This window comes from Oryza brachyantha, chromosome 1 (genome assembly GCF_000231095.2).
Source record: "Oryza brachyantha chromosome 1, ObraRS2, whole genome shotgun sequence".
Classification (NCBI taxonomy): Eukaryota; Viridiplantae; Streptophyta; class Magnoliopsida; order Poales; family Poaceae; genus Oryza; species Oryza brachyantha.
This window is the reverse complement of record NC_023163.2, coordinates 21961445-21976868: the sequence shown is the minus strand read 5'-3', so window position 1 is coordinate 21976868 and position 15424 is coordinate 21961445. Positions and strand designations below refer to the sequence as shown.

Below are 15424 nucleotides of genomic sequence, written 5' to 3'. Positions count from 1 at the left end.
TTTTAGATAGAATGTTTGATATTTTATTTTATTTGAAACACTTTTATGATTATTATTTTTTTTATACATGGTAAAACATGAATAATACTTTACGTCTGAGTAATTTTTTAAATTTTTTAATAAATTTTTAAAATAAAACAGGTGGTCAAACGTTCGACACAAAATAAAAATTCTTTTTTTGGACGGAGCAGTAAGATGCACGAGCAGTACGGTGGTAGGGTTGGGGCATAAAAATTACACACATGAACATCCCCAACAGCGCATCTAAATTTGGTCATCCGTATCTTCATTTGAATATGATCATCTAAACTAATTTTATCATTCATATCTTTATGTACTCCAATAGATCATCCATATATGACACCCTCTATATCTGTTTGGAGGATGAAGATAGATCATCTAAATATGAAGGTTCTCTCCTGATATGGATGACATCTAAAAATAGATAATAGTATAGCCGTTCTGTTGGAACTCAATTTGTAGTCTTCATGCTCTATTTTTATGATAGAGGATAAGATAGATGAGCTGTTGGGGATGCTCCTATGCCTATCGATGAGTCCAGTAAAGTTATGAATATGTTATAGTGTCTTCATCTCTTTTAGCATTTGTTAAAAGCATATTTGTGCTAGGTATATGCGCGCGGGCGTAAATGCAGAAAAGAAATCATTGGAAGCATCAAACATCTATAGATCTATATATGAACTAAATATTTTTTTTAATATAAGCTGACTCTAAATTATTCACGAGTCGACCGGTCTCCGTCTCTACACCCCTCGCTAGAATTAGCCTATCCGACTCTCTAAATTATTTATAATACCTAGGCCAAGAAGATAATACAAGTTGGAAAATAGCACAAGATGTCACTAACATTCTCGTGATTTTTGTTTTACAATTTGGATATGTTTGTACGTAGGACTATATGCCTCTGAAATTAATTGAGGGGCCTTCTCTGAAATTAATTTAGGGGCCTGTTATACAATGGTTTGGGCAGTGTATTCATGTACAGAATCATTCGGAACGCAAGATTCAAGGACTGAAGACCTGATGCTTACTAAATTTTCAAACTTAATTTTTAATTTAGTGTTAATTTTAGGGTATTTTAGATCGCTAAGAACAATATATAAAATTTTTACCTATAAATTATTTCTTAATTATTAATAATCCGTTACCTTATGCTTATAATGAGCCGTGGCTGGAAATTGGCAAGAATTTGTAGGATGGAGATCGTAGAAGGGCAAAAACTAGAATATTTAAAGACACAGGCAGTTCACGCACGCACAAATAGCAGCATGCTTCATTATTGTGAGGAGTAGCATGCTAATACACGGTAGAAACATAACCATAATACACACAACATCAGAGAACAGGTTATTTGTCCACACCATTCTACTATTCTAGTTACCAGACAAGCATGGAACAGCTTCTCCATGAGCTCTACTTCTGCCTCTTGTAGATCTTGTGCAGGAAGGATTTCAACACATTCTGAACTGCTTTGTTCGGATGTGCTTCGATGTCGGCAATCAACTTATTGTAACTCTCCCTCTCATATTCGTGAAATACAGCCTGCAGTATAACAGATAACATCAGTGCCTCTTCATGCTTGCAATAGCTAGATGGGGAATTTTGCACATTGTTTCAAGCATTTTCAACAAATGAGTGCTCTCGTATTCTTAGAAAAACAAATGAGTTCCATAATGTCCTACGTTGTTATTCATCTAGTCAAGGATGATTATTGTTCTTTTCATAACTGTGCGTGATATCTACAGTTGTTTACTTAATTGATGATAATACATAAATGTTAAATACAGAGAACGGCTAAGACAAACCTCCAGGTTTAGTTCTTTATACAGATCCTTCACTTTTGCAACACATTCAGGATCTGACTTCCCATAATTTTCCTGTAAATAGAACATGGAGGATTCAGACAGTGCCCCATGGGTTTGTAAGAATATAAAGTTAATAATACTTACAAATAGAACGTGCTTTTGGTTCTCGTCAGCACGCTCAAGAGCTTGCACAACCAGCCAGGAGCACTTATAGTCTTCAATGTCCGTTCCAATCTATTAAGAGTTCTACTGGTCAGATCATAAGTTACAGATAAATAAGCTGGACAGTACCACACTGCTGGGCAATAGCCATACTCATCGGAATTAGTACAACAGGCACACTAACCTTGCCAATAAACTCAGGATCCCCATAACAATCTAGATAGTCATCCTGGAAAAAATATCATATTAATGGACAGTTCAGTAATACATAAATTCACGACCAAAAAGTGAAAATTACCTGAACTTGGAAGTACGTCCCCATTTCAACAAGAATATTCTTAACATCACCGAAGTTATCCAAATTCTCACCAGATAACAGCAAAGCACATGCAACCTTGGATAAAGAAAAATGGTATCACTACTAATGACAACTATTCACAGATTACTGAACTGACAGGTTAAAGATGAAAATGTCACTAGGAGAATTTGTAAATATTACCGGAAGATAGAATGAGTAGTAAGCTGTCTTGTACTGAACAATGCGGCGGTGACTGCACAATATGTCAGTTTATTAAAAAAAATACACACCATTAGACGAATATCATAAATCAATTCTGAACTACAAAATAAAATATAGTGCAAATACAGCTCATTCAGGAAATTACACATGCAACACAGAAGGGGAACTATCTGTTGTTTTTTCCCATTCCTTTGTTTTGTCTGAATCTTATTTTTAGAAACAAAATCTGTGGTCAAAATGGACAGGAAATCATGCAACATGTATAAGTAAATGCAAAATGAACTTACATTGTCAAGTTATACTTCATGAGATCCTTTTCTCCCTCATGAGTAGTAATAAGATCCAGCAACTGCCCCGAAGCAGTTTTAAACTCAACCTAACAACAGAAGAACACATAACTGGGCATCAGGGAGAAGCATACAGCAATTTTTTCTCAAACATATGTTCATATCAGAAAATACAACTTACCTCATTGAACAAATCAATGAGATCAACATAATACGGCTTTCCTTTGAAGTGACGTTGAAGAATTCGTGAAATATGGTTCCGAAGGATAATACCATCGTTTACAGCAATGAGCCCAACCTATTGCAATAAAAAAAAGGCACACAAATTTGGTTTTATAGGTAACAGAAAGCAATTCAACATTGTGCTAATCTGATCACACTCCTTACAAGGATTGAAAAAAGAGAACATGAATCATTTACTTAATGCATGCACATTTTTTTTTCAATATCTGTGCAATCCTGGATTATAAACTTCATATGGTCATCAAAATAACAATATAAAAAACAAATTGATGGGTAGAGAGGATATTTGCTCTTCTACTGACCTGGGGCACCCTAAACCAGCAAGGCTGACCACGTCGTGTTTGAGAATTGTCCATAATATCATCAAGCACTAGAAAATAAGCTTGAAGCTGTGTAGTTATGCAGAACCATCAATGGTGCCAAACTTAGCATTTCACTTTGCTAACAAACATCCAACAAGAAAGCATTTGGAGAAAACATTACCCATTCAATGCACCAACCAAGGGTGCAGGCAAGAAATGTCTCCTCCTTACTCAGAACATCGGTGCCCTTCAACATCTTGTAGCTATCAATGACAGATATCCCACGGTTGCACTTTCCTCCGAGCACATTGTAATCTAGCATCTGCTCCGAATGAAAGGAAGCATGTAAAATTCTTTAGTCTTGCTTTATTTTAATAACACAAATTGAACAAAGACATCCTCAAATATGCTGTCTGTCCAGTTTCTATGGATATGATTCTGAAACCAATGCACATGAAACAACAATGGTGAATGGAAATGGTAATAAGTAGAGGATAAAAAATAAACAGCAGAAACATCTACCTATCATTTACACTCAACTAGCACTGGTGTGTAAGGTAAAGGTTGGCTTATTTTATTTGAAGGTATTTTAACCCATACGAATAGGAAAATTGGAGGAATAAGAATGCATGCATGCACACACCAATCCATGGAATTTTTCAATGAAATTGGAGTGAATGAAAAAATTTCTTTGTTTTCTCTCTACAACTTATGGAAAGGAAAATTTTCTTTGGTTTTCTTATACTTCATTCCTACAAACCAAATGACCCTCATAAAAATTACTCCATATGAATCCAAATTCTTTGTTTTTCCTCCAAAATGAATGAGCCCTAAGCATACATCTAAACAACATGGGGTGCTCCCCTTTTTGTTTGTAATGCTTTGGTTTTGAAGGAACACCTTTAATATTTATACTGTCTAACCAACAGAAACTGACTTATTGTCATGTATTATTTTTTAGATAATGGAAGTTTTATTAAACTAGTCAAAACTTTATTGGCATGCAAAGTAGCAAAAAATACTGGCTTTTTTTAACTTTTCATGGTCAAGGAGATGCAACTTTGCGGATGAGTGTATGTTTTATGTGTAAGAAACCCACAACATTTAGACCTTACCAACCTTAATATTTCAAAAGATATCCTTCATCAAAGACCAAGATGTTTGACAAGAATTTGTACCCCTCCCCCAGGCCCCAACAAACAAACACACGGACAAACAAAAAACAACATGATGACAAAAAGGTTGGATTTACCATTTTTTTTAAAGGATGTATTGTACAACAGAAATGATATTAGCATGCTTAAAGTTCTTAAAGTGACTTTATATGGTCTGCTTCACCGGCGACTGCAGGTAAAAAATCAAACAATCCTGTTCAGCGTTTCCTGAACACATAGAGACCCTTCCATGTTCTCCTACTCTTTGTGACAAAGAGAAAGATTAATCCCCTCTGTTGTTCAGACTCTCTAAGCGATTCAATGCAACACACCGATCTGTACGATCTGCAAGCGAGATGTAAACTAATTTCGTTACCCCTAGTCCTTGCTGCCTGCTAACATTCTCCATCAGGAACATATAACCAACAACCGAGCGGATTCACCAAGCCACACATCTGGTCCTTCACTCGTAAGCCCCGAAAACCCGGCAAAATTCCAAAGCCTCCGACGCGTCAGCCGTCAGGCGGGCACGTAGGCATCCACGCCACCCCTCCCCCCCAAACACACTAAACCAGATCAAAACCCCAACCATCCCGTATCCCAAGCATCAAAAGGGTCGAGACGAAAGCATTACGCGGTCGATCCACTGCAGCGACTCGTCGGTGAACTCGAAGGCCGGGTCCTCGAGCATCTCCTCCTTGAGCCTGCTGTATATCTCCGCGAACGCCGCCTTGGAGTCGCCGCTCGAGCCGTTCGCCACGACCGCCGCCGCTGCCATTGCGCTATCCCTCGGCGCGCTCGCACGGGCGAGAGGATCGGGGAAGAGGTGGGCAAGGGAAAAAAAATCAGTGGCGAGTATTAGAGAGGAGATGGGGGATGAGGAGGACGGCCGGCTGCTCGACCCGCACAGAAAATTTTTGTGGGGGGAAGCCGCTTCGGCGCACGCGTCTATTTAAGGGCGGGGGATGGGCGCCGTGAGAGGCACACGTTTGTTTGCTTTGCTGATTTGCGGAGTGTGGCCTTTTGCCACTTTCCACGTAAAAACACCGTGAATTGGCAGAATTTGGGGGATTCGGAAGAAACGTGTAGAATAATAATTGAGAGAAGATACGAATAAGTAAATGGTGGGAAGATTGTAAAGCACCAACGAAGTCTATAAAGTTTGAGATTTTCCTATAGGGCGTTTTTGCTGTGAACTCACAAAGTATGATTTAGCCCAATTATTCGCATATGATATTATTGCAATATGAAATACTATTGTGGTATATGCACTTAAATCAATACGGGTATAATACATGTCCTAGCGGCTAGCGTATCTTTTGGTCGACATGTTCTTAAAGCTTACACCGGCCAAGCCTAATGAGTGATGGCATGGTCGAGGCATCCCTGCTCCTGGCGCTCGACACATAATTGAGATAAATTGAGATAACTATGATCTTTCGATGAGTTTAAGATAACTATGATTCATGGAAAATATGTTGGCGATCCGAAAAATCAGACTACCCTTGTACACATCAGGTGGTATTAGAGTGACGGTTGATTAATAAGTTTTTTTTATCTACCTATAACCAGAAAATAGTCATAAAAAAGAGATCGTATCTATTACCTAGCCATCTTGAAACGTTGTGTTATTGTTCTTTTCAGTTTTTGGTTTGTTAAGTTTTTGATTGGTTGCAATAACAAATACCCCCTCATGGCTGGACTGACTATGCATCTGTCGTGATTCACGATCGCCTCTAGAGTTGGTGTAACGATTGCTAAGACGTAGCCGGATCCCCAAAGACCCTCCATCAGTTGACTTAGAAAGATCAGGACATCCTCATACACATTATTATGCTTATGATTACAAGCCAAAATTTAAACTTTTAACATAGTTGATTTTAAATATTTTTATCATAGTTTATTTTTTAGTCTTTGTTTTTGTTTTTAGATCGCTAAAAACATTCATATAAAAAGTATATTTACGAATCATTTGTAAACATGTAGTTTTTTTTTCTCTCAGAAAGCAAAATGATCACCACCGTCGAACAACTGGGGTGTCAGGAAAATAAGTTGTCGCATATGACTCGTATGGGTCTGACAACGGCTTGTTTTTGGGTATATTTGAAATGGGAAGTATGGGCTCGGTATGATAAATGTGCGTGGAAAATGTTGAATAGGAAAGAAATAATATGATCTATTGTATATTATTGATCATCGTGGGTGTATTTATAGCGTACATAAAAGATAAAATCTTAGAGTATAAATTAAATATTATATTATATCTTTTCAAGATTTTGTCTTTTATCTCCAGAGTTTCTATTAGACTCTGTTATTTTTAACCGTATATATCTATGTGTCTAGCAATGTGTTCTTGGGAGAAGATAGACTTAAGACAACAGCCAACAGAGATAGGCTTAAGACAACAGCCAACAGACGTGTTGGGTCCGATACCACTTTAACTAGGTCATGAATTCGAATAAACTAATGACTTTGGGACCACGTTGATCAACAAATGTGACAAGTCATATATGTGGAAAATATTGGAGAGGAGAGAAATCAAATGATCTATTGTGATCTGTTATATTCTGATGTGTATTATATTAACCCTCGTGGGTATATTTATAGGATACGTAGGAGATAGAAACTTGGAGTACAAGATAAATATTCTATCGTATCTCTCTAGGATGTTATCTTTATCTCTAGAGTTTCTATTGAACTCTATTATCTCTAACCGTATGTATCCATATCTCTAACATTCCCCCTCAGTCGTAACAGGAGCATAACGAACGATTGCGACTGGATTTGAAATCTTGTGTTTTACCATCTTTTCTTCTTTGTCTATCCATCATCAATTGCATCTTTGATGTATAGTGTCATCCACCTTAGTGACTGCGTCCCCTTCTGTGTTGTCCCTTATCTTTCTCCTCTATTTTCTCCCGCAATCACAGCGGGAGTGTCATGGACGATAGCGATAATACGGACGCTTTTGACTGGAGTTGTCCAGGATGATTTGTTGTAATGTATGTCGAGTTAGTCGATCATGGGGTAGCCGTGGTCATTGTAGACATGGTAGTTGATGTAGCCGCATATAGCCAAAGGCGAAAAAAAATTGGAGACGGAGCTGCGATCATAGATGAGGCACTTTACAGATGTCAGATGATACCATTGAAAACGTCTTTGCATATGTCAGAGGATGCTTTTAGGTCATCTTGCAGATGTCAGAGAACGCCGTTGACGTCGGGTCACCAATTTTTGGTTGTACTCCGTACGTCGTGTAGGAGGTCATCACCATAGTGATGCCAGGTTGATGCAGTTTTTACCTGTCGTAGATGACGCAGTCGATGCCGTCGTTGATGAAGCGTCTTGCAGAGATTCTTGTCAGAGGACGCGAGATGAATGTCCATCATTATGGATGAAGCGGCGGTGTTATTCCCATGCTGATGTAGACCATCGGTAGTGTATTGATGAATGTTGTTGACGGACGTGTTGGTTTGGTGAAGACGTCTATTGCTTGTTGGTTGATCGATGTAGCCGCACCTCTCCTTCTGCCGCTATAATTTGGGGATTTTGTAGAGAGAAGAATTCTAATCTAATCTAATGTATAGATGGGGGTGGCTAAAAAGAAATTGATATAATATTAATTATTGGAAGAATAATCTAATCTAGGGATAATATATGGGGATTACATAGCTAATTGAAAGAAATTGAATGCATGCACGGTAACGTCGGTGAAAAGAAAGCGTTGAATGCATGCTTCGCTAGTGGCTGGAGCCGTCGATGGGAGTGTGCTGTATGGCGCGTGCGTCCTGCTCTGGCGCATGGATGCCGATGACGACGGATGGCTGGCGTCCTCGTCGACTTCCCGCTGGATGGGCTCGCCGGCGGCGAGTTGCCACCGGCGTGCGACGTAGACTCAAAATCGACGGCTAATGTTAGGATCTAGGCTCTGATACCATGTGAAAAATATTGGATATGAGAGAAAATATATGATCTATTGTGATATGTTGTATTCTTATATGTATTATATTGACCCTTGTGGATATATTTATAGGGTACATAGGAGATAGAAATTTGGAGTACAAGATAAATATTCTATCGTATCTCTCTAGAATTTTATCTTTATCTTTAAAGTTTCTATTGGACTCTATTATCTCTAACCGTATGTATCCATATCTCTAACAATATAGCTATCATACAAAGAAGGGGAGCAAATCAAACTAAAGTGAATTAGAGGAAAAATTTGGGACCAATCGTTCTATATGAGGATATTAATTTCATGGTGACATTTGGGTGGAGGTTTGCAATATTACTATAAATGAATACAGAGAATTCTATTAAGTCGTGTTATTTTTTTCTCTTTGCATAATACGCACGGCTACTAATCTGTAGTAGTCTGCGAATTCATTGTCAGTTAACTTTGCATATCTGATTTAGTTACAAACATTTATTATTATTCTATTTGTACTTACGAAGCAACACACGTCACAAGGATAACCAACCATCTCCACGTCAGCCCATTCCCCCACCATCACCCCTAATAAAGTTAGTGCAATTAAAAAATAACCGATAGATATGAGTGTTGAGTCAAAAAATAACTTTCATCACTCATTCAACTCCCTACGTGTGTTAGTTAAAAATTAACTCAAATGCCTAGCATGTATTGTGTTGTTCGATAAGTTAAACTTTAACTGCATAATATAAAAGCATGACGTGCGTTCATTGGCTTATATTCATGCTTCAGTAAGTTAAAATTTGACTGAAAAGAGTCAAAATTTAACTCACTTTATTCAGGGCACCCTGCAAGTAATTCAAAAGTTAAAATTTAACTGTATCTTGTATAAGAGGGGTGGTTGCTCTATTGGTAGGTGGTGTGGGGTCTAAATTGGTTGTGATATATCATGTGTTGTTTATTACGTAGCGCTAAGAGTTGTATTGTAGTTGTATATATGTTTTATTTATAAATTATTTTTTATTTATAAATATATCATTTTGTTTTTTCTTCCGTTTACCATTTTAATAACTATATACCTTTAATACATTTTTATCATACCATTACTATGAAGTATCGGATCTTTATTTTTTTCTAATACAGACCCCGCAAAAGACCTCGCTCACAAGCAGAGGCAGCACCGGCGCCTCATCCTCCGACCACGTGTACCCTGCCGATCATGCTAGCACTGTACTCCCCACGTGGCCATGGCCCACACCGGTGGGCGATAGGATCGAAGTTGCACGCTACTCGGTGGCTTGGATCGTTTTTACAAGTCCCTTATCACACGTTCACGGTTGAACGGTAATTAAAAGCATTAAATATAAATTAATAATAAAAGTAATTATATAAATAAATACTATTTAATTAGATAAATTTTTTAAACCTAATTAATTCGTGATTAGCAAATGTTTACTATAACATCATATTCATAAATCATGTATTAATTAGGCTCAATAGATTCGTCTCGCGAAATAGTCCAGAGCATGGAATATGTTTTATTAATAGATTATATTTAATATTTCTAATTATTGTCCAAACATGCGACAGGACTTAAAAAAAATTGGACGTATCCAACAGGCACCTGGTCCCTTGTCTGCTTTGGTAATAATGAGCAAAAGTTATACGTATAAATAAAAAATAATTTGTAAATAAGTTATTGTATGCGTCTTGAAATAAGTTTATTTTTTATTTTTAGATATGATATTTGAATTTTGATTTTTTTGCGATTAATATTTTTATTATTATTAGATGATAATACATAAATACTACTTTACATTTGACTAAATTTTTGAGGTTTTTTCTATAAAATTTTTAAATAAGACCGATGGTCAAATGTTAGACACAGAAACTAAAAATAAAGTTTTTATGAGAGGGAGGTAGTATATATATAGATATATTCTGAGTAATCTAAAAATAATTATGATAAAATTCTTAATAAAAATTTAAATTTGGCCTATAGATATAAGGGAAAAAAAATAGAAAACGGGGGCCATGATCGACGCTCTATTTCCCCGGCCATCTCCGCGCGGTGCGTCCATCCACCGTCTCCGTCGCTTCCCCGGCCGGCGAACTCTTCCTCAGATGGAGTATTTTTTTTTTTCCTCCCTCGAAGCGTGCCGGTGCATGCCGTTACCATTGACCTAAAGTGGCTGCACGTACGCATGCAACGCATGCAGGGTGGTGGGCACACGATCGTCGCCCGCAGCTCCAGTCGTACTACACGTGAGGACTTCCTATTACGCCCATTAATTCCACGCACGATCGCGCGAGGCGACATGTGTAGAGTGTGTGTTTTGGCGTGGGGCTTCGCGTGATCGCGTCCGTGGAAGAAACGGCACGTCGATCGGCTGCGAGGGCAGAGTCTCGCTTTCACCGGCCGGCGGCCAGTCGTGGAACGGCATCCTCGTAGCCGCCGTCTTCCCGGCTTCCCGCAGGCCGAAGCGACGAAGTGGGCTGGTTGATAAATTGATATAGGTCAATATATTGGGCCAAAAAATGTTGGCCCACTCAGGACCAGGCCTATACAGTACTTGTATATTACAGAGCTTGGAATTTAGCCAATACTAACAAAATATATGTGCATTTCAACGGGAAAAAAACTAAAAATTACAATAACCATTTGAGTTATTAGAGTTCAACTTTCGCTTGAGATTGTGGCATTTTGCATGTGTACATTGTGGGCATGATGGATTACAATGTTGGTTATTATATCATGCTCCCTTCATCCCAATGGCCCGATTGTAAGGAATCATCTAGCCTTAAATCACCGAAGGAAATGAGACGCTAAAAATTCAGAAACAAACCGTGTTGTTTCACACCTCAAGATCCCTATTGTTATTAATAACTAGCATGGTGGCCCGCATATTGCGCGTATAGCATCATTATAAATTTTTCTCTCATAATTACAATATGTGTTTTTATGTTTTATTTTTAAAACATTAAAATTGGCAATATAATTTTTAAACTCTTCCTTGACTTGACCAAATTTATATGTTTGATATTTTAATTATGGACATTGTAATTCATATGTATATAAAGCAAAAGTGATGGATCTTTTACTATTATCATATTTATAAAATAAATTAATGATATCTAACATCTATTGTATATTTGTTTATCTTCATTTTTTCATCTTTATCTTCAGAATATTAGTGATGTCTGCTTAGTATCAGAATATTATTTATTACCAATATTCTTATATTTTATTTCGTCGTTGTTGGTATAGTTTCGAGGATTAAATCTCATTTGTTAGTTGCATTTTTATATGGACACAATTATAAAGCTATTTTCATTTTCTTCAATTAATGTGTGTAACAATTTTCAACTAACGTGAAAATTATATTTCTACATAGACTTGTCTTTTAGTTTTCTCACTTTTTAATCACCTGTATATTTCTCTTAATTAATAGATAAGAGTCCATGTAGAAACATTCTCTCGATTGTGACTATTTTTAGTTTTGTATCAAAATTTTAGTTTTTTCCCTAAATTGTATTTATACCTGGACTCTTTTCTCAATATTAATTTTAAATTTTTATCTAAATTTTATATTTTTGGAATTTGTATTTCTACATGGACTCATATTTTAATTGTTATTCCTGATTTCATACTTTTTTAAAATCGTATTTCTAGTTGATCTCTGATTATTTTTTTTATTTTTGACATTAATTTGATGATTTTTACACCGTCGGAGTGAACATGGTGTGTAGTTAGTATAGTTAGCAAACAAATACTTGTATAGCTCCTAGTTGGTGAGAGACCATAAATGACTATTGTTTTCCAAATATAAAACATGCTTCCGATAGAAAAGAGTCCAAATTTTCTACGTAAACAATACATGTACAGTCCGATCGATTTTTTTTGTTTTTCCTATTGTTCCTACGTAACGTAAACAATACATGTATAGTCCGATTGATGTTTTCCTTGCTTGTCCGATTGATGTTTTTTTAATTTTTCTTAATCTCAGAATTTCTAGCCCGTGAGGAGCAATATGGAGGGCTCCTTTTCCTCTTACTTTATATATATAATAGATAGATAGATAGATTTAAAAACTTGTGATGATCTTCATAGTTTGACCTTCAAAAAAAATTAAAACATAAGCATATTTTCCATACATCATCTTATAAAATCCGCCACTGCCACTCGGTCTGAACCTCTATAACCACTTTGTCTACGTGATGTCTCCACATATTCACAACACCACTCACCAAATTCAAACTCGTGATATCTGCACCGCTCTCCCTATGCTAAACACAAGAAGCTTGCGTGGGTGGGGGAGGGAGTCCTTCAATCTCCTTCTTGAGGGGGTTCACTCTCCAAAGATGGCGTGCTAGGTAGGGGAGTGCGTTTTAAACGTCCTGAGTTTTGCGGCTCCTTGCTCCTCAAGACAAAGTTGCCCCCGGTCAGCGATGGTTTATCATGAATTGAGAGAATATTATATTATTAAGAGAATATTGAACGATGCATCACGTTTTGTTGAACATATGATTTACTATATATTAATTAATATATCAGTTATATAAGTTTGATAAGTTAGGTCAGAGTTTAACATTGTATTACTGTTTTAAATATTTTACATAAATGTGAAAGTAAATATGATATTATGTGGAAAAAAATATCGATGTTAGCCGTGCAATATGTGACAATATATTCAAAATAATGATAAAAATAATAGAGAGGTAATCAGCGGTCTCGATCGACCGGACCATGTATGTTGGGCTGCCATTTGCTGAGAGGCGTGAGCCGCGTGACAACTTTGGCATGTTCTCGTTTGGTTTCTGTCGGAAAAAAGAAAAACTAACTACATACGCATCTCGATCGACCTGGCCTGGCTGACCACATTCGAGAGATGCAACACTACATCAGACAACACCACAAAAACGAAAAATAAAATCTCTTTTACACAGTTGCCGCCTGTATATACCTAGCCTATTATAATCCAAGCCTATATATCGATCACACGTTGCGACTCCAAATGCCGCAGCTGCATGCATAAATATCCCTCTTCGCGTCATCAGCAATATCGAACTCTCTAGGTCAGTGCAACGCATGGTTGGCGTGCCAGAGTACGTTTTTCCTTCTTCCGCGCGTGAGGTGCGACGCATGCGTCGTCGGAAGGCGCAGCAGTATCAGTAGCTCCGTATTCATATCAGCTCGTTCTAGCTGAGCTCTTGCTTGCAGAGAGGGCAAGAGGAGATGATCCTGAGCCATCTGTCCACGCATTTCAGGTGGAACATGTGCGTGCACGGCAGCTGCCTCACCTCCTCCTTCTCCTTGTACTGCGCCAGGCATATGCAGCACTCCTGCCATTCATTGCAGCAAATATATATGTGAAAGCAATGACAATTGGCACTAGCTTATGCTAGCTATAAGGTGTTCATAAGCACCGGACCATCGGGGGAAAAAAAGGCAGGTTTTAGTAGTTCTTATCTTAGAATCCGCCCAAAAAGGAAGACTGTTCTAGTTTGGTACGCGCGTTTTCATCACATTTTTGTTGGGTACCCTATTCTGGCCAATAGCCGAGTTCACCAATCATTTGTTTGGCGAGTTTATCCCCCTTTCTGCGTCACTGAACTTCCCTTACCTCGCCGCACGTACAGACATGCATGCTGCTTTGCTACTGCCTAATCATCTCTGTGCATGCGAATTAACTAATCTGCGATTAATTAACACGGACGCGGCAATGGAACGTGCACCCACCTGATCGTCGTGGTCGCGGTCTCTCGGCAAGTCGGGCTCCTTGAACCGCCACTGGGGCAGCGCGGCCAGCTGCTCGTCGGAGGCGCCCCGGCCGACGGACGCGGAGTTCATGTTGTACCCGAGCGCGTAGCCGACGGCCGGGACGAAGCAGCAGAGCAGGAGGAAGAGGAGGAACGGGAGCGAGTAGACGACGGCGTTCCAGGCGAGGAGGCCGATGCAGAGCGCGTACAGCCTCGGCGCGCGGTGGAACGACCCGAGCCGCGCGTCGAACACCCACACGTTGCCCATCACGAACCACATCGCGAAGAACAGCTCCAGGAACGCGCGAGCCTTGTTCATCAGGTACGAGCTGTTCCTGCATCCCGCAAAAGCAATTTTTTTTACATCAACAAAGAAAGCGAGCGAGCGAGCGGCGGTTAATGTTTGCAAAGTTTTTGCACAGAGATGTACGGTGATCAATTAGCTCGAACCTTAGAGGGTCGCTGGCGCCGTGCATCTCGGGGTCGTCGGAGAGCGCGCCGCCGCGAGCGGCAGAGGACGAATGCCGGTGGCGCCAATACAGGAGGGGGAGGCTGAGCACGTTGCCGACGTTGTAGGCGGCGACCCACACCCGGAGCGGCCACGCGGGGCGCTCCCCGGGGGAGGTCGCGACGACGGCGGTGGTCACGACCATCTGCGCGACGATCACGCCGAGCTCGAGGGCGAGCCAGCCGGGCGAGTTGAAGGGGTTGGAGCCCAGGTCGGACCTCGGGCCGTTCTGGTACTGGTACACCCGCCGCAGGAAGATGAACCACCGCGCCCTCGACATGCGCGCCACCGCGCGCATCGTGAACGCCGACACCCGGCCGCCTCCGGTGCGGCCTGTCCCGGGCGTCGCCGACGACGAGGGCGGCCGCATTGTGGTGGCTGATCAAGGGGGAGGGGCATTGGGCGGGCGTGGCTGATTTGAGCCTCAAGAGATAAAATGGGTGGGAGAGAGAGGGAGAGGAGGCGAGTGGGGTTTGAGATGGTGACCAACAATCTAACGGCTTTGCTTTGGCGCCAAGAGTGGAGAGGTCGTGATGAGGTGAAGATAAAAACGGTTGGCCTAACCGTCTCCTTCCCGCCAATGCTTCTTCTGGCTGACTGGCTCTCAAGCTCTGCTGGCTTGTGTTTGGTTTTGTTTAGGTAGGACGCAAGGGGATCGGTTCGGCGGATGGTGGGCAGATGGCATAACTCAACCAAGATTCCTTGCTTATTTATCATCCTGTAGTACTAAT

At 39.7% G+C, this 15424-nt stretch overlaps 2 protein-coding genes across 2 annotated transcripts; both read right to left on the bottom strand.

The window, feature by feature from the left end:
* Positions 1-1229: 1229 nt before the first annotated feature.
* Positions 1230-5401, bottom strand: LOC102701119 (farnesyl pyrophosphate synthase). The gene is made up of 11 exons (XM_006644515.3): positions 5129-5401; positions 3522-3662; positions 3341-3427; positions 2977-3093; positions 2796-2884; positions 2488-2539; positions 2287-2382; positions 2173-2217; positions 1971-2060; positions 1827-1898; positions 1230-1563 (listed from the first exon to the last, which is right to left on the bottom strand). The coding sequence occupies exons 1-11, from the start codon at positions 5270-5272 to the stop codon at positions 1435-1437; spliced, it is 1062 nt and encodes a 353-aa protein (XP_006644578.1). The 5' UTR covers positions 5273-5401; the 3' UTR covers positions 1230-1434.
* Positions 5402-13087: 7686 nt separating this feature from the next.
* On the bottom strand, positions 13088-15203 carry LOC102700844 (E3 ubiquitin-protein ligase At4g11680-like). The gene is made up of 3 exons (XM_006644514.3): positions 14636-15203; positions 14166-14520; positions 13088-13768 (listed from the first exon to the last, which is right to left on the bottom strand). The coding sequence occupies exons 1-3, from the start codon at positions 15061-15063 to the stop codon at positions 13625-13627; spliced, it is 927 nt and encodes a 308-aa protein (XP_006644577.1). The 5' UTR covers positions 15064-15203; the 3' UTR covers positions 13088-13624.
* Positions 15204-15424: the final 221 nt, after the last annotated feature.